Source organism: Anolis carolinensis, chromosome 2, assembly GCF_035594765.1.
Source record: "Anolis carolinensis isolate JA03-04 chromosome 2, rAnoCar3.1.pri, whole genome shotgun sequence".
In the NCBI taxonomy this organism is placed as follows: domain Eukaryota; kingdom Metazoa; phylum Chordata; class Lepidosauria; order Squamata; family Dactyloidae; genus Anolis; species Anolis carolinensis.
In genome coordinates, this window is record NC_085842.1 from 290,509,229 (window position 1) to 290,532,602 (window position 23,374).

General features: G+C 39.0%; 1 protein-coding gene across 1 annotated transcript in view; it reads right to left on the reverse strand.

The window, feature by feature from the left end:
• serinc5 (serine incorporator 5) overlaps positions 1-23,374 on the reverse strand; it is a 49,913-nt gene that overhangs the window by 16,082 nt on the left and 10,457 nt on the right. The window contains exons 2-6 of the mRNA XM_003216295.4: positions 14,938-15,105; positions 8,856-9,034; positions 6,688-6,770; positions 2,625-2,718; positions 1,263-1,474 (exon numbers count right to left, since the gene is read on the reverse strand). Of these exons, the coding sequence (XP_003216343.2) occupies positions 1,263-1,474; positions 2,625-2,718; positions 6,688-6,770; positions 8,856-9,034; positions 14,938-15,105 (736 nt within the window). The remainder of the gene's footprint in view (positions 1-1,262; positions 1,475-2,624; positions 2,719-6,687; positions 6,771-8,855; positions 9,035-14,937; positions 15,106-23,374) is intronic.

Sequence of the window (23,374 nt, forward strand, 5' to 3'; positions counted from 1 at the left end):
ATTGCACCACATAAGTTAAATCCATCATAAAAAACAAATTTTGTCAAGAAGATGGCCTCGCCGCCCCGCCCCCGCCCCCGCCCCCCCCCGACCCAATTGAGTCCTGTGCTTAAGCACACATAAGCACAATGGTAAATCTTGTACTATAAACAGTTAACAAGCATATCATACTTATAAGTTTGACAGTTTGGGATCCAAATATGTAATTTCAGTCCCTTAACATGACAATATTAGAAGACAAAAAATAGACACATAAGAACGAAGGATTCAATCTCAGTTTAAGTCACACTTCGAGCAGACTCAATGAAATAAATATGACTTCAGTTTGCCATGTCCCACTGATTCCAATTGGTCAGCTCTAAGTGTTGCGAGATCTGAATCCAATGCAACATAAGAAATGAAGTTATAATATGGGTTGGAATATTAACCATTCTACAGCCCTTGAATTGACTGTCAAACCTCTGCTCTTGTACTCGAGAGGAAAGGTTCCTGGAACCAGGACTGTAACACAAATTGCTACAGGCCAAGGGAGATTTTCTTTGCCTATATACACAACTGCCCATCTCTAATGGAATGCAACATAATGCAATAATTCCCTTAGATAGTTCGCTTTTAAAAGGTCAGGTTAATTTTCTACCTGACCAAAACTATTATGGATTGGCCCTAGTTCTTTAGGCATTCTGGAACAGGACTTTTCAATTTTTTCCTACCAGATCCTTCTTAAAGTGGAGATGCCAGGATTGAACCTGTCAAGTCATGTGCCCTTTCATTGAGCTATGATCCCTTCCCCTAAATAAGATATGGTGAATAAAAACACCTGCTAATGTAACTTGATGACTACAATGCAGCCTTTTGTGGATGGATAATCAGAACTGATAGTGGGCATTGGTGGAGAAGACTCCAATAGAAAATTTAGTAACTGGGTCAGAGATGGGGACAAACAAGCTGGCGTCCATTCATAGTATGCAACGATAGCATTATGATTCCATTTTAATTGCTATGGTTCCATAAACTGAAACCTGAGATCTGCAGTTCTGCGTTGATGATTTAGAAATAGGCCTCTAGTGGTTCAACTATGAACCTTATGATTTCATAGGATGGAGCCATGGCTGTTAAAGTGGAATAACAGCAATATAATTGTGACATGTGAATGGACTCTTGATCACAAACACAAACAAAATTCTACTGGCAGAAGACTCAAATTACATCCACAAAGTGATCAACTAAAGCAAAATCAGAAGGAGAATGAAAAGCTTGCTTACGGTCCTGGACACAGGGTGAGATGGCTACCATTGAAACAAGCAAGCACAAGCCACCATTGACGCCAAGCAGGATCTTGTTAAATGTACAGCCATCAGCACGCGTGTAAAAGATAGCCATCACAATCAGAGCTCCAACAGCTATGGAATACAACGTGAGCGTCACAAAAGCTAAGGAGCCGTACCAGAGTTTATTTTGCCTTGTACCAGATGTCCTGTTTAGGAAAGAAAAGCACATCAGTTCATTAAGATGGAGAAAAGACAAATGACTAATACAATCTGATCATCTTAAGAAGAAATCTTACTGGAGTCATTTGATCACAGGGTTCATCACAATTTTCCTATTTCCACAACCTAGTTACTTTGATATCAGTATGGGAAATGCAATCAAATTGTATCTTTATTACTTGAAGCGAGCATAGCTTGGCATGTATTGATTTCATAAAGTGATGGGATCCATACCTAGAGGAACTGCAGACTACTAAATAGTGATAATGAGCAGGATGATCCTTCAAGACTCACTTGAAGGATAATCCTTTAAATAAGAACATGACTTTTACCCATGGAAACACATCCTGATTTTTCAGAATGAAGACCAAGATGCAGGATATTTTTTTTTCCTCACTATAGGAATGACCACTAGTTCAAGGTCAAAGAATCTTTGGGGACAAGAAGCTATGAAGAAAGCCAGCCTGCTCATCAGCCTCATTTATACTTAGTATTGCTTTTATTAAGTTCACGTATTACTGATGCAGATGCATCTAAAAATACTGTCTGAAGCACTGCTAAGCACTGTAACAGCAATGAAAATAGTCCCATGGGAAGTAGCTACCATATATACTTGTCTATATGGTGGCATAAAGTCTAATCCAAGAAGACATTTTGTGCTCAAAATGATGAATTTTGATATGGCCCATCTTTCAGGTTGCCCCAGGATAGACTATGATTTCACTGTTCACCACTTTACTCTCAGAAGGAGATGGTTCCTTTTTTGACACGAGTACTTACACTGACCCATAGGTAAACTGACCCAGGGTCATTTTTTTGACTAACGTTTATCGACTTATAAATAAATAAATGGGATATGTCCAGTAGGTGGAAAATTAAAACTACAAAAAGAGAGAGTAAAAAAGTTGAATTCCCAAAAACGAGGAAAGAATTTTAAAATATATGAATGAAAATGAATACTGCAACAACAAAAAAACCCACTCCAAAAACCAAAAAGAACACATCCAAATAGATAAGACTATTTAGGGGGCCTGATTTCTGGCTTATTAAAAAATCTAATTATAATACAGCTTATAAAGATACACTATTGTTGGCAGGTATATGAAGGGCCTGTGTGTGCATGAAAAGATAACATACCAATTTTTATTCCATTTGTGTGCAAATTCTATAAGCAGCATAAGTTGGATGAGAATGAAGAGGAACCCTCCCACAGCACCTACATAACGCCATGCTGTAAGAGAAATGAAAAGCTGCAAGGTGATTGCAATCACGGCCTTACATTGAGAAATGTGTGCATCAATGCCAGATTAAATACTAAAACCAAAAATAAATAATAATGTGGGCATGTTTAAATACAGCTTAGCATTAAATAACATAACTAATAATAGAAAAGCAGACTGCCAAAAATATTAAAATCAACATAACATAGAAGAGGGTACATATATATGCACTTCTAAAAATTCAGATGAATCTACAGGATTTTTTTTACCACAGTTCTGTTTAACAGCATCTAACATATCTGTATATTTAAGAAATGTTATTTATAGATTTTCTATACTTAGAACTGTAGCTTTGGAAAGTGTAGTCTAACAGCCCCGAAACACATCCCACTCTACAGTTTGTGGTTGAAATGGGAGTTTCTCCCAGGTCCAAATGTACAATACAAGCATTCTCCACCCAAAAGACAGCATCATATTTGTATTCATGCTGTTTTATGGAACTCCAGAAAAACAACTATTTTTTATTCAAGACAGAAACAGAGATGTTAATACCTAGTTGTTATTGTTTGTTACAGAAAAGAAATTACAGAAACATGTGATCTGTGCTCTATGCTTTTCCTGGGCCAAGTTTGTCAAATTATCAGCAGGCCAGACTATTTCTGCGGGACAACATTACATTTTTGGCTCCTTTCAAATTGCATCAGACGTTTGTATATACCACCACCGTTTCCCAAAGCCAAGGTGCATTTTGGTCACCTTTGTCTGCTTTTCTACTCTCATTTTCGCCCATTCAGCGTTTATCCTCAAAAGTGTTACATATCACAACTTTGTCCTTAGAGTAATAGTTTGAAATTACTTTCCACTCTGAGGCCTCTTCCACACAACTGAATAAAATCCCACATTATCTGCTTTGAACTGGGATATATGGCAGTGTGGACTCAGATATTCCAGTTCAAAACAGATATTGTGGGTTATTCTGCCTTAATATTCTGGGTTATATGGCTGTGTGGAAGGGCCCTGATTTGTGTGCTCACATTTTAAAAGTATGGTATAGTTGTTTGTGCTGATCTAGGATGCATGGCACTTGGGCTCAACTTCATCCTGTCAAGGAGCAACATCAGTGAACTTGGGCTCGTCACTATGTTTTAGTCTAAACATCCTATGATTGTTGTTTCCTCCTTGGAGGAAAATTGGGGTACAAATGTGACAAACAATGTTATAAATGTGCCGGTTAAATTATAGTTGCAAACAAAAGTAATAGTTCTAACGCTGTCTTTAGCTAGGCTACATGATGATACCTCATGAAACCCAAGAGAAAGCTCAATGCAGTTAATATGTATTATGAGGCATCACTTCTCGTACTGAGACTGCTAGGAATATTGGGAGTTGGTCCAAAACACCTGGAGGGTCAAAGTTTGCCCATGCCTGGATCAGTGACTGAAACCACAGGTAAGAATGACATTTGGTGGAGCCACACCAGTTTCAAACCCAACTGGACAGTCTGGACTCCGCCGTGGGTCAGGAACAAAGAATCTGAACAGGTCCAGGCCAGCTCTGGATTTTGGTGTATGTGTAAATATGTATTTAAAGGAATATTTCACTCTATGTCAGTCTGTGGTAGACTGAGATCAGGCTTTTTATTGTAACCCCCCCCCCCCCCATGAGCCACTGGCTTGACCCCGGCATAAAGGATATGAACTTCGGATTTAGAACTCCAGCATTTAGGTTTTTGCTCTAATAGAAATGATTAGACTTGGACTCTACCCCATAAATATCCTCCAAGCTGCCTCAATCCTGGTTCCCTGAGGATTTCCTTTTTTCAGCAATATAATCAAGGGGAGAGGGGTAATTTTGCTGCTGTTATTGTCAAATGACTGGAATTCAAGGTTCCGTATGAATCTTCTAAAAACTCCATAAACATCTATCAGTAGTTTGAAAACTTTAACTGCCCACTCCTGCTTAGGAGTTCATTTGACAGCCTGAAACTCTTTGAAAAATTTAACATAGGAAGTATGTGAGATCAGAAGAATTTTATGGCACTACAGTTCAAGCGTTAACCATATATTTATAATAAAATGAGCCTTAGAATTATATGTAACTGTGTATTTTCCTCTTCATAGGACACTGCCATCTGCTAACATTTATGACAGCAGCAAATTATTTTGTGGAAAGTACTGTTCTGATATGGCCGCAGATACGAGGTTCTTACAGTAATGAAATGGAAGCTCTGCAAGAAATCTAATTCTGTACTATTAACTGTCATCAAATTAGAAAGTAACAAAATTGCAGGAGCATTTAATAGCAATTGCTGCTGACTTTCAGCAGCACAAGATCAAGTGCTGTTTGGTTTAATTGTTCCCCATAAAGAACAGGAAAAAAACCTCACTAAATCCTGCCAGCAGCACAGTCCAATTGTACAATGACTGAGCTAATCTCGTCAAGCTTGACATGCCGACAAAGTTTTTACACATTCCAGAGTGACTCATTTCTCTCGCATATGTTACAGGTTTATTGCTTGAAAACATGTACATTTTGCATAGAAGAAGAAAACTCCACACTATTTCTAATGCGACATTAAGGCAGGTGAAACTTTTATGTTTCACATCTTAGATAAGCAAGGATTCATATAACAAGACACAGCTTTTGGGAAAAGGTGGGCAGAGAGGTTGCATTTGTATACCTCTGGTGTATTGTCCTTTAAATTTAGAAAAGGAAGGGAAGGAGTGTCCTGAGTTAGGATTTATGCAAGTGTGTTTGCGCCAAACGATTGGTCTTGGTCGTATTAAAGGAGCATTTTTGTTGGTTTCAAACAGGATAATTGAGAATTCTTTTATTATTTTCATGGAATCCTAATGAACATCCCAAATAGCACAAATTGTTCCCTCCAAACAGCAGCTTTCTGGAGGTCTTAGTGAAGAAAGGATTTTGCTGAGGAGATAGTATGGATGGAAAAAATTAGCCCTCTCCCAACAGGTTCTTATCTGACCAGTTTCTCACTACCACCCAGAAAGCTCATGTTTTACTCCCCGAGAAACAAATGCAAACCATACATTTAACAAGTTATGCAGCTTGAGTCTTTCATTTTATGGCCTTCTGGTTCGACTTTTTACTGTGGAGGGCAGAGGGGTGATTACATGCCTGTTTCCTGCAATACAACCTGAAACGCAGGAGGGATATCCTTTTGTAAGAAAAGCTGTTTTAAACTAGGGACATCTTGGCTCGGGCAAAATGCAGTTATGGAATTAAAGGGGAAGACTGTAATAATTTTGCCTGAGTTGGCCTTCACTGACACATGCATTGCCAAACATTGAAGCACTTACCACTTCTTCTTTTTCTCCCTTTGGGCTTTTGGGTCCGAGGGAAAGGGTGGGTTGTGTTTCTATAATTACAACTTTGCATAAGATTGCTAGAGACTAGTGTCCCTTTCACTATATTAAATGGTGAATATGTGACCCTCCAAATTTTGAGTGCCACTTGCCATCATCCCTGGCCACTAACCACACTAAATGGTTGATTTAAAGATGTCTGTTTCATCTGTACAGCTATGCCAAAAGAATAGGGCTGAATCAAACCTTCAGATTTTAAATACAGTTTTATGCTTTCCCTGGTTGCTGGAAACAAGATTTTCTATTCTCTGGCTACATAATATATATCATTTCTAAAATATTTGCTGCTCAAGCTTACTTTGCCATTAATCGCATACTCTAGAAAGAAGAGAGAGAGAACAATTTGACGGCACTGAGGAATTTCCAAGTTCATTTGCCTGTGGCTTAAATGATAATATTGAATGAGTCTTGTTTCATTTGCTCTTTCCTGCCTTCATATATATTACACTGCTCTTCCCTTTTCTATAGCTGGAAGATAGACACAGGCTCACTTTGGGCTTTGGTCCCAATTCTTGTGTCTGCTTTAAATTGGTACCTGCATATTGTAGACCATGAAGAAGAAGATGAAGAAAGAATTTTTAAAAAAATATGTACCTTTAAGAAATGTATCCTGATCTGGAATGAAAAAGGCTCCTGAGCACATGGCTGCCAAGATTAGAAGTTTAATAAACCAAAATCTGGGGAAAGAGAAACAAAATTGGATTTACTTGAATGCAACCATTAGATACACACACATATGAACACACAATTCATATGCCCTTAGTGATGGGGATGCTGACGAATACTGTCTATCATCTTTCCCAAAGGTATTTTCATATATGCACAATCATATTACGAAATGCAGATATTTATTCTGCTCTTGAATCTATTCCACCACACTTCCCTGATGAAAGAATTAATCTGTCAACACAAGGAAAAAGAAGACCCATTAACACAGAAACATGTACAGTACCACCTGATACTGAGTCAGACTCTTTTTTCATCTAACAATACTGTTGAAACTGGCCAAAGTTTCAGACAAGTACTTGTCCAGTCCTGTCAGGTGACGCTAGAAATAAAACTTAGGACAATATATTTGCTTGCAGACTATGTGCTCTAATACTCCTCATAGCTCCTGCTCCTCCTAAAAAATGATCCTGTAGAAAGAAGTGAAATAAACACTGTATTGCCCATGACTTTTGTGATTACAGGCAAGTATCCAAGTTATGAACAAGATAGGTTCTGTAGGTTTGTTCATAAGGTGAATTTTTATTTAAGCTGGAACAGGTACATTATTAAGTGTAGCTAAATGCTTTGGATCTCACAAGAAAGGGTTAACATTCTTGTGGTGTTTGTATTGCTGTCTGTTCAAAAAGTTTTAGCTCACTTTCTGTCCTTGTGATAATTGGATTTTGGAAAAAAATGGCTTGTTTTGAAACAAGGATTGGTGAGAAGGTTTCAGTAAAGACAGCTTTTCCTCATTGTAACTTTCAGGAGTTAATTTACTTTCCGAGGGGTAGATTTCTCTCACTTCATGTTGTCTCACCATGTGACATTTGTAACTCGGGAACTATAATAATAATAATAATAATAATAATAATAATAATAATAATAATAATAATACAACTTTATTTATACCCCACCACCATCTCCCCAACGGGGACTCGGGGCGGCTTACATGGGGCCATGCCCAGAACAATACAATATAAACAGCATATAAAAGAACAACACATCACAACACAGTGAACAATACAATAAATAATAATATCCATTACAATACAAATCAAGGAAACAATGTGTCATAAGAAGCACTCTTCCAAATCAAGCACCACAGCTATCCCATTAAAGGAGGTGGAACACTGCTAAGTGGGAAGGCAAATTAAAATCGAGAAAGAGCCACTTTCACTGTGAACATTTCTACGAATATCTGATCACCCCTGAGTGAACTGCATTTGAAATGCATCTTATATATACCCACAGAAATATGTGCAAAGAGAGGCAGGGAGCTACTGCTTGGAAACAAGACAGCTCATTCATGGTTATTGCTATTGTTGTTTGGCCAGTGCTATGAACATACACAGAGGACCCATCCAGACTGATGAAAAAGTTTCAGAATTTGTTCTTGTTCTTTCCTGTTTTTTACTGGTATAAAATGTCTCTGACCATACTGGGAGCTGAAATAAAATATTCTGGAATTTTAAAAATGTGTATATAAAAAGATAAAGGTTTCCACTTGACATTAAGTCTAGTTGAGTCCAATTCTGGGGGTTTGTGCTCATCACCATTTCTAAGCCGAAGAATGGAGTTGTCCGTAGACACCTTCAAGGTCATGTGGCTGGCATGACTGCAAGGAGTGCCGTTACCTTCCCACCAGAGCGGTACCTATTGATCTACTCACATTTGCATGTGTTCGAACTGCTAAGTTAGCAGAAGCTGGGGCTAACAACAGGAGCTCATCCTGTCCTATGGATTTGAACCACTGACCTTCTGGTCAGCAAATTCTGCAGCTTAGTGCTTTAACCTGCTGTGCCACCACGGCCCTTTAAAATATGTATAGTTCTCCAAAATAAAACTGAAATGAACAGGAACAATAATTGGGATTATCTGTCTGGATGTTCCATGCAAAACTCCAAAAAAATATTCAGTCTCTAATTAGAATAAAGGAGATTTGGAATAAAAAAAAGAAAACCACTACATCTTCTAAAAGCATTAACACACACAGCTGCATTGCACAGTGAGAGTCCAAAAGCAACGACCACCACATAGACATTAATTCAACTTACCCATTGTGAATATACGCACGGCAACTTTTGCTACTTTGAATCTTGATTGTGAGCAGGAAGAAGATGAAAAAGAAGCAGGCCATCCCAAAACACACGCGATACACTGCAGAGTAGCCCACCAGCTTCTCACAGGAGTCACCTGCTTGAATGTGCTGGCATATTGTTTCAAAGAAATGAATCTGAAATGCATAGTTAAGCATGTTGGATATGTAGAATAAGGATACTGTACAATTAAGCAACTTGCACTTTTTATGGCATGCTTCTAGACTTGCCAACCCACATAGCTCTGATTAAATTCATCTGTCGAAATTTGACAAGCAGATCAAATATCTAAATAAAAAGCCAACCTGTGGCTTACTACTCTTGCATTAGTGAAGGGATGTTTCGAGAATATGTCTATTCGTTAATTAAAAGCTAAGTTATACCACTTTCCTTCTTTTGAAACAGCAATAGTATAATAAATTTATTAAGAAAATATAAGGAAGGCTTATTATCAGAGCTGCAATCATTAACCTTTACTAGCTGCTTCATCATGTCTTATTACATTGTTTACTAAGTTAACTTTATTACACAGTTTTTAACCCCAGTGAATGTAAAGGACTGACTGTAGAGTAATCCTATCATGTGCTGTGGAGAGCTCTGGTGCTGAGGTCTCTAAAGTGTTTAAAAGCCTAGGAAGTGTGAGTAGAGCAGAATATATCTATTTTCTGGGTTGTTTCTTAGGTTATCAGGATGAATGACAGTTACAGAAGCTGTGTAGATCAGAATCAAGGGTAAAAAGTGGGGTAGGCCTAGGAGCAGGAAACTATGTCTCTGGGTTGTTGTGAGTCTTCTGGGCTGTATGGCCATGTTCTAGAAGCATTCTCTCCTGATGTTTTGCCCACATCTATGGCAGGCACACCTCACAACCCGAGGATGCCTACCATAGATGTGGGCAAAATGTCAGGAAAGAATGCTTCTAGAACATGGTCATATATAGCCCAGAAGACTTAGAATAACCCAGTGATTCCGACCATGAAAGCTTTTGACAACACACTGAACTATGTCTCTTGCGGACTGATCAGGTCTCTTGGTATACTGACTGGCATATTCCTACCATGCTTCTGCCCAATTCCTGCTCACACCGGAGAGGTAAGGACTGTAAAGAGTCCAAAGGTAGCGCGTGGCATTAGATTGTCCCCTCTGGGAATGGATTCTTCTTTTTTTGCCCTGGGAGAAAAAGCTCTGAACAATCCTATGTCCTTGAATAAACCCTTCTAGGTACTAATGACAAGTCACTTTCAATCAAAAACAAGATTGAAAGTTTTCAAGATTTGGTCTTACTCTAGGTTTTCTTCTGATTGTATCTTTAAGGCTGACTGCACGACTGTGTTCTGTGTGGTTACACATATAATGGTGGTTTTCATCTGTTGCTTTCTATAAAGTAGTGTTTTGTTTCAGTATGTTTAAAAATAGACAAAACAAGAACATATGCATCCGAGGAGAGAGAGGGAATGAGAACGAACACAAATATTTATCCATTCTCCAACTCCCAACAGCATGAAATACTTATTGCTTTTTACAAAATTATTGCAAAAGCAAGATGCCTGAAAGGTGGGGGAGATTTCAGTCCCCTCCCCACTTTCTAAATATTTGTTTTTGAGGCCACACTTTAGCTCATGGAAAAAGAACAGCCAAGCCACACATTCTGGCCACAAGCTCAACCACACAGTAATGTGCAGCTGTGATCAGAAAACATGTCCCACAAAGCGATTTATGTGACTTGAGCCTATATCCTTGGGCTGTACTGCCTGTAAAGGCAGACACATACCCACTCACAGCTAGGACAGCCTGTAAATAGACACACTGCATATACAAATACAAGCATTAGCAATAAAATAAAGGCTTCTCTGTAGCCCCACAGACATGGGCTAACCGCATTTTGGTAACCACTGAACAGAACATTAAGACACCTTTTTTGTCTATGGGTGGAGCAAACACTCTGAGACTTAATAGAACATTTTCCAAGGCTCAACCCAGTTCACAGAAAATCAGAGAAAAATACTAATAGAACCAATTTTTTACTTAGACTGGTTGCAGATAAAGGAAGCATGAAAGCTGTTGACTATGTCTGACAGGAAGAAAATTTAACTTTGCCAAGGCATGGAAAATACTTCACTTTGCTTAGTCCTGCAGATCCAAACTTTGGCTATGTCCCAAAGAACAAAGAAAGAAGTCTGTGAGTGTAGAACTAGTGCCGTGTAACTAGGCTGAAAGGTCACGGTCTAATTAGGACCAAAAATAGCCACGCTGGAATTCCAACTCAACTCAGAAATTTGCTAGAGAATATTGAAGCAGCTATTTTTTCCCCTCTACCAGCAGATATAGGAAATTATTTATGAAACTGAAGAAAGTTGCAAAAGCCATCTCACACATAGCAAGAAGGGCAGCCCAGGTGCAAGCAGCAGGTGTCCAAAACTTCCACATAGCTTATACAAGATCAATGTATGCGTTTAAGGAGAAAATCTGGATTTTGACCTTTGTGTATAAAATTAAAAATCAAACTTTAAATACTGCTAGAGACTTATTGGCAGTAATTTGAAAACAGGAATAGAAAGGTGACAAATAGAATTCTCATTGGCACAGAAGAGCAAATTTTCAGATGTCTCAGCCAATATTAGCAGCTAAGGAAGTTAAGAAAGCAGACTGTTGCATGCTTGCTTTCATAATGTCTGGAAAACATTTATTAATTTTGCCAAAACAAGTATCAAGAAAAAGTATGAAATGGCTACTGCTGAACTTAAGCATTTTCAGATATGAAGCAAGACCAAGTGGATTGAAAGCTTCGTTGGACTAGTTGGAACTTCCGAGCCATTTTCAAGGGCAGCCCCACGTAGAGCGCATTACAGTAGTCCAGTCTGGAGGTGACCAAGGCATGGACCACCCTGGCCAGATCAGCCTTTGTGAGGTACGGTCGCAGTTGGCGCACGAGTCTCAGTTGTGCGAAGGCCCTCCCAGACACCGCCGACGCCTGAGCCTCAAGCGTAAGCGATGAATCCAAGAGGGCTCCCAGACTGCGGACCTGTGGCTTCAGGGGGAGTGTAACCCCGTCCATAACAGGTAGCCACCCTATAACCCGGTCAGGATTACGATCGACCATGTGATGACTCATGGGCCTTGTAGTCCTGTTCCTAGTACTATTGTGGCAGATGAAGATGAAAACATGGGGTTTTCGCCGGTTCAACAAGAACTGGAGTCTCTTCACCTGCCGGATGTTGATGTTTGCCCTCAAGAATTCAGTAAACCAGGCCTTGGGCAGTACTCCCCTCCATTTCCCAGGAAGGAATTTTATTCTAAAGACAGAGGAGTCAGAGAAGCTAATCGGAGAAGTCTAAGAATCGCTGCCAAACAAATGGCTGATTAGGTCTGCTTCCCTTGGGAAATTCTAAGGAGTCTTGCATCTGGACAGAGTTGGGTTTCGCTTCTCGTTCTCTAGGGAAAGAGTTCTGTTGGCGGGAAAACAAGACCCAATATAGGTGTTTGGCGCGAGGGATTCTTTGCGGAGTCAATTGATCAGCTTCAGGAGAGAGATCGTGTGTGGACTTCGTAATCCCAGTTTCTTGCTTCCCGGATCAAGCTTCAAGCCTTGCCCTGCCTCGCGGTTTTACCACGGACTCTGCTTCTTGCTTCATGTTTTGCCTTGTCTCCAGTCATGGATCTAGTCAAGAATCAAGTTTATTTCCAGCCTTGTTGTCAAGCTTCATTGGACTCTAAGACTCTGTTATTTCCCCACACTATTGCTTGGCAAAGTGTGTGTTTCGGTCAAGTGGATTAAAACTTTGAACTCTAATATCATTTATTGGACAATACAATTTTGGACTATATTTGACCTCATTTGAAAGGTCTGCTTCTGAACTATATTCTTCACTTGTTTTTATTGATTTTATATATTTCTTTAATAAAGATATTAGATAGAGACTGGCCTCTGTGTAAGGTTATTGCTGCCCAGCAGCCAGGGACCTGACAGACCAGGAGGACCTCTGTCTTGTTGGGATTGATCTTCAGCTTGTTCCTCCTCATCCAGATAGACACAGCAGCCAGGCACTCGTCCAGCACCCGAGAGGCCTCCTTGGAATTAGGTGGAAAGGAGTAGTAGAGTTGTGCGTCATCTGCATAGAGGTGACACCCAACTCCAAAATATCGGATGACCTCTCCCAGCGGTTTCATGTAGATGTTAAAGAGCATGGGAGACAGAGTAGAGCCTTGCGGGACCCCACAGCTCAAAGGCCAGGGGTCCGAGCAGGCGTCTCCCAGCTTCACCATCTAGGATCGACCCTCCAGGAAGGATCGGAGCCACGACAAGACCGTGCCCCCGAGACCCATCCCAGAGAGTCGTCCCAGAAGGATACCATGATCGATGGTATCGAAAGCCGCTGAGATGTCCAAGAGAACCAACAGGGTCACACTCCCCCTGTCCAGCTCTCTACGGAGGTCATTCACCAAGGCGACCAAGGCTGTCTCGGTGCCGTGACCAGGCCTGAAACCAGACTGTGACTGATCTAGGTAGTTGATGTCATCTAGAAAGCCCTGGAGCTGGGAGGCAACCACCCGCTCCAGCACCTTACCCAAGAAAGGGAGGTTGGAGATTGGTCTGAAATTGTTCAGCACCGTGGAGTCAAGGGAAACCTTTTTAAGGAGTGGACGAACCACAGCTTGTTTCAGGTAAGATGGAAAAAAACCCTGCTCCAACGATGCATTAATGATCAACACAAACCAATCAACCAGCCCCTCCCTGGCCAATTTAATTAGCCAAGACGGGCAAGGATCCAGAACCTCATAGCCCCAAGGACCTCCACCGCGGTCTCAGGAAGAACAAGCCTAAAAGAATCCCACAAAATCGGACAAGCAGATGCCTCAATCACCTCCCCTAGCACTGTGGTGGAATTGGAGACAAGCTCAAGGCGTATCTGAGCGACTTTGTCCGCAAAATTGTGTGCGAAATCGCGACACCGAGTTGCTGGGTCGTCAAAAGTCTCCTCCACCACAGGTGGCTGAAGGAGTTCCCCAACGACCCGAAACAACTCCGATGATCTATATTTGTTTCTACTGTAACTAACAGATGCCAGAAAGCAGAATCTCCGAAATTCTTTTGGATATTCATTTTATGCAAGAGCCACCTCATCCCCCACTGTTATGCATGGCGTAATTTAGTCTTACCAGTTAACAACCGTATCTGTGAGCCTTTTCTCCAGATAATGGAGAGAAGGAGTGCCACTCTAGTATTTGTGTAATGGTATTGTCTAAAGACTGGAGATTATTCCCCATGATACATCAACCCTTCAGAACCGCAATGAATGTGTCAGAGAAGTCTGCAACTGGCAAACACACAATAGTGTGTTCATTTTCTAACTGAATGAATAGGAAGAGCAGATGCAACGACATAAGGAGGGGGATGAAAAAGAAGTGGGAAAACAAGTCTGAATTCACTTCACCTCTGTTTAAGACTGATAATTGCTTTTAAATGAACTTACCGTAATGACAAAACCTAACCGTCTCCTGAATATTAACTACCCCGGAATCTAAGTTATAGCAGGAATAGAAAGGAGGTAACAGCTCCAACTAGGAATTGCTTAAGTCTTTTACACTTTCCTCAGAGGTGCTAAAATACTAAAATTTCAGGGAGTAATAATCTCTTGCTGTTGCACAATTACACTTTATACTGGCTCTTCCTTCTTTTCATTTTCAAAACAAAACACAGGATGAAACATTTGGCATTACTGAACTAAGTATTGTTCTGGGTTGTTTGAAATTCCTGAAGCAGTTTACAGTAATGTATTTATATATGAATATTTTAGTGGAAATTTAAAATGGCACTGAGGATTAAATAATATCATGTTAGAGTAGCGTATTCATCATGCAAACAACAGGTGTCCAGTAAGTTAGTATCCACAGTCGCTCCTTCCAAACTTTCCATTACCAGTCAAGCCTAACACATGGCATTTTATACTGGGAGTAGCCCTCAAGTTATACACGCCACCCTCTTTCCATTTTAAAACTGATATTAGCCTCTCCCTTCTCTGTCCATCAAAACCCACTTACTTACATGTTCTTTCATTTCTTTTGCTACTGTCTCTGACATCATGACACAACAGATGAGAGTCACCAAGATGAAGTACAGGGCATACATAAAGCGAGTGCTGGTTGATTGCTTTATCTTTGGGCAACACTGGCAGCAGAGCGAACAGGCAGCAGTGCCACAACAACAGGCCAACTGGGGAGAAAAAACATTAAAGTCAGCATCATTCTATCTCAAAATCAGGTTGTACAGTAATTGACATAATGCAGAAGTAAGATTTACTATACTTTTGTACCCTCCGCCTCCCATGTCAAAACCTTTCTAGTGACCAATGCACCTAATGTATGCATTTGCATAGAAATAAACTAGTAAGAATACATAATGAGAATGGTGAATCAAGTAGTGGTGGTTATCAACCTGTGGGTCCCTAGATGTTTTGGCCTTCCAGAAATCCTAACAGCTGGTGAACTGGCTGGGATTTCTGGGAGTTGTAGGCCAAAACACCTGGGGACCCACAGGTTGAAAGTCACTGAAGTAAAGCATAATTAGGTTATATGATGTTATTGCAATTTCCTATTAATCTCTTCCTTCCCAGCTACTTAAACACTACATTAATTTACTCATTGATAGCTAACCATGTAGCCAGCCCTCAAATTCATCCCCACCAGGTTTTCAGAAGAGAAAAGGGAAGATGCAAAGACAACCAGTGTTAGCTAGATCCAATTTATCCTCAGTTGAGTTTTCATACATTGGTATGAGATGTAGACAAATGCTTCAACTCTTTTTATTTAATTCTGTAAATCAGTGGACAGCCTAACCCACTTAGGCTGCCAAATTATGCACCAGCTCATCCTCAGCCAAGGTCTCTCGCCCAAAACAGATTCTCAGCCTTTTTGTAGAACAATGACTGCACAGTGCCAATTTTTTTCAACTGCTGTTGTAGATCATGACCAAGTCTGAAGTTTAGTTCTCTTGGGAGTTTTCTGGGCTGGAAAGACCAAATTGACAATTTGAAAAAAGTAAGAAAAATAGGGTACCTAACAGCAGGAGTTTCAGATATGTGTCTGGCATCCTATTTTATCCATTCTCAATTTGTAAATGTTTCACAAACCGTGTAGCAGCAATATGTAACCTGGTACCTTCAATATACTTTTCTGCCCTGGAACTCCCACAATCCATGACTATTGGCCACATTTTAATATATCACTGGATGTAATAAGCAATATTGAAAATAATTAAATAATAATAAATAATAATAAATGCGAGCTAACATTTATGGTATTTATAGTTCCAAAAGTATAAAAGATACCTGGTTACCTACTCCCGTGCTCAAGAGAAATCGGGATTCATTACTAATCAAAGGCTCTTTCCAGGCATTCACAGACACCATTATCTTTCTGATAGGCTTTTGAGAAAAAAAGAAAAAAAACCTATTGGACTTTCTCCCACCCGCTGCCATGTCACAGAAAGAAAAAATAGCATGGAACAACTGCTATCCATAGAACCAACTGTCCTGCTCTCCCATCTGACACTGCTGAATGCCAAAGCTTACAACATAGGCCTTTCATGTTTAAGGTTAAAGTTCTTTTTTATTCTTTGCCCAGACAAAACATAGATCAATTCTAATTGTTTTCACTGAGTAAACAGAAATCCGGAAGCTTGACCCTCCCGCATGCCACCAAAACTAAGCAGCCTTTGAGTGAATAGTCCTACTGAACCATTCTTAATTCACTACCACACTGTTAGTCTTTTGTGATGAATGAAGTGTGGAACTGTTGTTGGACTATCTCCATAAAAGGGCCCTGTTTCATTTAATGGAGGATAAAACAAATAATGCAAAAGCCTAATTAGAAATTGTGGTTTTTAAAAGGATATATGCACTTAATTTTTGTAAGCGCAATTTCAGAAACGAACAGTTAACTGCTTACAATTGATAAGTTCCGTTTCTGAGGGGAGGGACCACTTTTATTAAATGCATGTTTTAAAAATTTAATGCTCTGTCTAATTGAATAAATATGCACTACTATAATCATTTTTAAATTAAATATAATATAGCCCTCCATCTCCATATTATCATTAACTACAGTAAATTGGATAAGCAGTGGAAAGAAATAATTGTCCAGCACAAATGTAGGTTTTCCACTAAGTCATGAATTGAACTAAATCAAAGCTTCTGAATATTTAACCACAAAAGAGAGAGTGTATATGTATGTAAAACTACATGACACAGGAGACCAGACATTAATTGAATGGGCATAATTAACATATGTATATAGCGTCAAGGACACCTGTCCAATAAACTCTTAGTATTTATGTCTCCAAGTCAACCAAGATGTGATCTAACTTAAATCTTAAGAGTTTAAAAAATGTTTCGAAGTCTTAAAACAGAAATGGCATCATTCAGAGATTTAGCAGTTTAACATGGAAAAGAATGCCTCCTACATACTTGGAGGAGCAGTTGAAACACAGAAAGCTTCTTGTATTTCCAGATTTCCCTCTCAAAACAAAAAGCAAGTACTTTAGAAGAAGACATCTTGCACACTTGGCATCCATATGGGGAACCTGTTAGTTAGATATCATGCTGTCTGTATAATTAGGGTGGGTGGGTATGCATAGTTCATTACCCTAAACATCACCCAAAGATTTGCTTACTTGATAAATGAACAAAGTCTGATGGCAACTGTAGTAATAATTTCTGCACATAGTCATTCTTAGTAGGTATGAACAGTAGGTCTATACCAGTGGTTCTCAACCTGTGGGTCCCCAGGCAGGCCTGTAGCCAGGATTTTGATTCAGGGGGGGGCTGAGTCTGAGTGAGAGAGGATCTACCCTAACAAACCTTTTGTATCGTTATCCCAGTACCCCCATGCATATGGGATATATTGAGCATGGTGATCAGATCATGATATGAATAAACATACCACGTACCAGTAAGGCCTTCTTGTGCACCACCCTGAGAATGTCCTCAAGCCCCCCCCCCCCCCGGGCTACATGCCTGTCCCCAGGTGATTTCACCCATAACTCGTAAGCTGTTATGATCTCTGGGAGTTGAAGGCCAAAACATCTGGGGACCCACAAGTTGAAAACCACTGATCTATACAAAGTGCTATTCTACCTAAATGATACGTAAAACATTACCGATTCCTACAGTGAACGTATTTTTCTACACCCGATAAGTGCTCAACAGAGGCTTCGTCTAATTTATGTTATCAACTTATCATATCCACAATATAATATTACATATCTCCACACATAAATTAAAACCAATGGGTCTTACTCCCAAGTGAACCAAATTCACACATTTAGTAACATGGAAATCTTTACATTATATCACAGTATCTTTTGAAGATTGTTCTAAGTATATAATATGAAAGAAAATGCACCTGAAGCTAATATTTTGTTTTTCCAACATGAGAAGAAAGCCACACCTAGTGATCTCACCTCTTTCTCAAGTGAACACAGAAACTGAGATTTGGCCTCAAGCTTTCTCAGTGAGAGGACATTGCAAGCTTTTCAAAAGCGGAATTGACTTTTACCTGCGGCAGCCTCTACCCCACCCAAGAAAAAAGTGATAAAAGATTAAACAGGTTTTGCTGCTTAATAGTTGTATGACTCCCCTTGCTCACTTTTTCAATGTCGCTAAGAAAAGCTAAGTCCAGAAAATGTCGTAACTAAGTGGGAAACTGGAAATGTTTTTGGAACATTTTATATATGCAATCTTTAAAAAATGAGCTGTTTAACACAAGATATATGAAAAGACAAGGCAGAAAACTTTCATTTGTTCAAATGAACAGGAGAATATGTACTACAGTATTCTGGACATCTTTTCAGAAGAACTGATGACATTTTCCAGATTTACACTAGTAATTGTAATCTTGGTTGTAAGATATGAAAGAAAAAATGGAGATAATTATTATTCGAGAATCCCAAAGTGCTGTAACCCATAAATAACATTTCTCACATCTGGAAAACTAAGAAACCAGTCTGCTACTTTAGGGTACAGTTTAACCCGTTATCAAAGTCTCTTACAAAGAAGCTCCTCTTTACAAAGTTGTCAGCTCTCCCTTCACTTGTCTCCTGTCTGTGAAGTTGTGAAGTTTGTTGTTGTGGCCGTTTTGTTTTGTGGCAGCATTGGCACTGGAAGAATGACGTCGGGTGGGAAAAGGCAGACTATCAGTGCTGGATTTCAACAGCATGTCTCCAATAAACAATACAATAAAAGTTGACCTGAGAAAGAGTGGGGTCCTACTGTAGCTGTGTGCTTACATACAACAGGCAAGGAATCAACAGAAAGGAAAAAGGGAAGTAGATTAACCTGCCTCACCAGCAACCTCAGCATTGTTGAAAAACCATAGATATATGTTTCACCACCAACACGGAAATCGTTAAAAAAAAACTTGAAAGAAAAAATAATAATCCCAGTATGCACTTTGGAATAAGCTTTCAAGTAGTCTGTAGAAGATTCAATATAATCATGTTTACTTATGCGCAGCTCATCTTATCTGGTTGCTTCATTCTACACGTGCATGTTAGCTTTTTTTTTTTTTAAAAAAAAAATGCTGAAATAGGTGGAGCTGCTCTTCTTTTTTTGCGGTGTAGGAACTTATCCCTATTCTTTCCATTTTATTACTACCTCTGGTACCAAAGTTTCCATTAAAGAAGTAAAACTCAAAATGCATATGCTTCTTTAACTGAGCCACACCTGTATTCAGCCTAATAATAGCACCCACATTTAACTAGCTGAACCAGTTAGATGTAATTATCGAGATGTTTATGCAGCAAAAGAGATCACACATTTCAAGTAAAATGTTCTGTGTAGTACTATATTATTTATTCTGATAGGAGCCCCCGGTGGCGCAGTGAATTAAACCCTTGTGCTGGCAGGACTGATGACTTGAAGGTCGAGTTGCTGACCTGAAGGTTGCCGGTTCGAATTCAACCCAGGGAGAGCGTGGATGAGCTCCTTCTATCGGCTCCAGCTTCATGTGGGGACATGAGAGAAGCCTCCCACAAGGATGGTAAAAACATCAAACATCCGGGTGTCCCCTGGGCAATGTCCTTGCAGACGGACAATTCTCTATCTAGTCCAAGATAATCCTTCTGATTTGCTTCTTTTAGCATATGTCGATTTCATAAATAAAAGGAAGACTTCCTGGGGCGGGAAAGATATGTAGGCGCAATGTGAATGGCAGCACTAATGTCTGAAGATAGCTAGCAAGTCAAAAAGCAAGGCATCCTGAACGTATCTCAGTCCCATGAACCTAAATACTACAAGATGTCCAAAAATATGGTAACTTAGGGTTACATCAGAAGCAAACCAAATGAGTTACATGAAGTGGGGTGCAAATATAACAGATCCCAAACACTGAGTTCTGGATTTTTTAAAAAAGGTCCCAGAGGAAACTATCATACAGAATTATAGCAAAAACCTGGTAAACAGATTTGCACACACAACTGAAATTGCTGACATAATCAAGTAAAGGGCACAAAGATTTAAAGATAAAATGCCTTAATGATTTTGAAGTATTTTGTGGCTTTTTATTCCCTTACTTTGATTCTTTTTAAAGACCATTTCATAAATACTGAGAAAGCCAGACAACTGAACAGTAACAGTAAATGACTGCACTCTAATCCTAAACATATTTCCCTGCAAGAAAGTCCCACTAACTTCAAACATGCAGCTTTAAACTCTGAACATGATTTGGTAAGCGATTTCAGGCACTCTGGAAATCAAACAATACTTTTTATTAGGGTGCTTATTGAGGCAATGTGGATTAAACTGGCCCCAGGAACGGCAGCCAAGTAAGTGGTACCTACCAAAGTTGAACAATGAGACATTTTGAAAAAATAAAACATAAATGGAATTTTATATATTGTGGTCATTAGTTCTAGAAACAGACAGAACTACCTCTATTTTCCAGAAAGATTGCCTCTTCAAGAGAACAGTAAACCCTCCATAACCGCAGAACCTAGATCTGCAGTTACATTCATTTTGCCTAGGGGGAAATTCACCTCTCTAGGAATCTGCAAGGTCCTTCAAATGATCCTATGGTATACTTTCCCCAGATAGCTCTCTAGGAATCTCTCGGTCCATCAATGCAACTATATGGTTTTCTGGGATAGGAAGTAAGGCAATTTGATGGTGTTAATTCTATTTGCAGTTTCATTTAATTGCCAAGAGAGTATTCCCATGGACACAGGTTCTTATTGTATGACTTTACTATCTTGAGGCAATGCAAACATTATGTATTTTCCCTGTGCAAGAGCTTTGCTTTAAACACGATGTACTTCGGAAATGTGAATTTAGTTCTGAAAGGGCTGATATATAAAATAACATTTCGTAATGCAAGCAGGGAAAATAAATTAGTTGTTAAGTAATAGTGAAATGCAACATGTTAGATTAAATATTACCTTATTACTCTACAGTTGACCCTTTGGCTACACAGTGGTTTTGTTTTGGGATTCTAAAAAAATGTGGACAATCACAGACCATATTATTAAATGGTGATGATATGAACATGCACACTTCAGCATGTTCACGTTGCCATCATTTAATGGTATGGTATGGACTATTATGATCTACAGTTGGATTAATTAATGGATCCAGAGGTCCCACTGTATAATTAAATTGATCAGTCTGTCTTCAGTGGTATGGGGCCAAGTCTTATATAGTAGTTATCATATGCTGGTTTTTGTTTGCAATTAAACAGGTCAATATGAATTGCATTGAATATGCAATAAACAGGTCAAGATTATATTTGCTCTATCCTGGAGCATAAGTTAGGAAAACATTTCTAAAGTTATGCCCTTGTATACATTTCACAGCTAAGTTTCTAAAATACACAGCCAAGTCATTCATCAAATACCGATTTGGTATTTTCTACCAGAAGATGGAAAGGGAATTTGGTGTCTTGTTCAGTACAATAGCCTTTTGCTTTCTTCTGCATAATACACAACTTGCTGTCTATTACATTGGCCAGGGGAAGTTTTAGAAGTTCGAACTTTCTTTGTGCATGTCATTAAACCTTTCTTGTTAAATGAAATGGTGTGATGTGATCTGCAGAGAATACAATTGCTCTCTTCTCAACCCTTGACACTGCTTTTGTCCCCTTAGTCAAATTATTTCAACAAAGTGAATGTGAACCCTTTAAGAATGTGGGTAATTCCATACAAGAAAATGGCAGTTTCATGACATATCCTAGTTGGCTCTCCTTCTACGTAATACAGAAGAGTGTCACTGCTATTAATACAATAGATCACAGATACAATTGATTATTTGGTTAGAGTGAATATAATTTCAATGATTGGTAAAAATCAGAGCAACTAAGCACAAATCTAACTTTTTTTTCAACATTACCTACTAAAATGATAGGATAAGGATTGTCCAAAAGAATTCAATTCTCTTGCAAAAGTTGACATGTTTTACCAGCCAATAGAAAACTTTAGGAGACCAATTGTTTTACGCTGTGACAAATGGATTTGCCTGGATTTAAAACATTACTCAGAGCCAAATCCAGATTAAGAAATACTGCCTGTCTGGTTACCTGGAGGCAATGTACAGTCAACAGAGAATGAGGCAACAGGTGTCCCTGAAAGTAGGTGACCTTCAGGCTCCTTTTTGGTTCAAGTTCAGAAAATCAGGAAGAACTCTTTCATGAACTGTAGTTTGCAAGTCATTGATTCTAATGAGGCTATCAAGCCAACTCAGATCTCCTTCTAGCATATTTTGTTTCTAAAGTAATTCCTTGTCAACCCACACATTTGAAAAAAAACAACCCCAATTTCACAGTGGAATATAATTCTATAAACAACCTTTAAATGTTAATAGTAAATATACAGAGCTCCTGAGATGGAATTTGAACCCATTTTGTTTATTTTTACTCCCTCAACTTCCATTCAAGGAACAAACATTTAGCAAGCCCAAATTTTGCAATCAACAGAAAGACTGCAGTAGTTAAAGAGTTTACATAGCAAGACGTAAATCCTTTAACGACAGTTCACTGTGACAAGATAACTGCATCATAAGTGACAATATGTGGCTGATCTTTATATCTGATTGTCTTTATTAATACAGTAGTTTTAGGCTTTGCTATATAAATAAATAATAAATAAACTTTATTTGTATCCTACTTGATCTCCCTGAGGGGACTCAGGGCAGTTTCCAACATAGGTAAAGCATTCAATTACTAACACTAAATAATATAGAATAATAATTATAAGCCATGAATATAATACTATTAAAATAATCATATACATTTAAATTTTTAAAGCCAGATCCAGTACTAAGCTACAGCTTCTCTAACCTGGTGCCCTACAGATGTAATAAAATGTAATGGAATGTAACTACAGTAGAGTCTCACTTATCCAACACTCGCTTATCCAACGTTCTGGGTTATCCAACGCCTTTTTGTAGTCCATGTTTTCAATAAATCGTGATATTTTGGTGCTAAATTCGTAAATACAG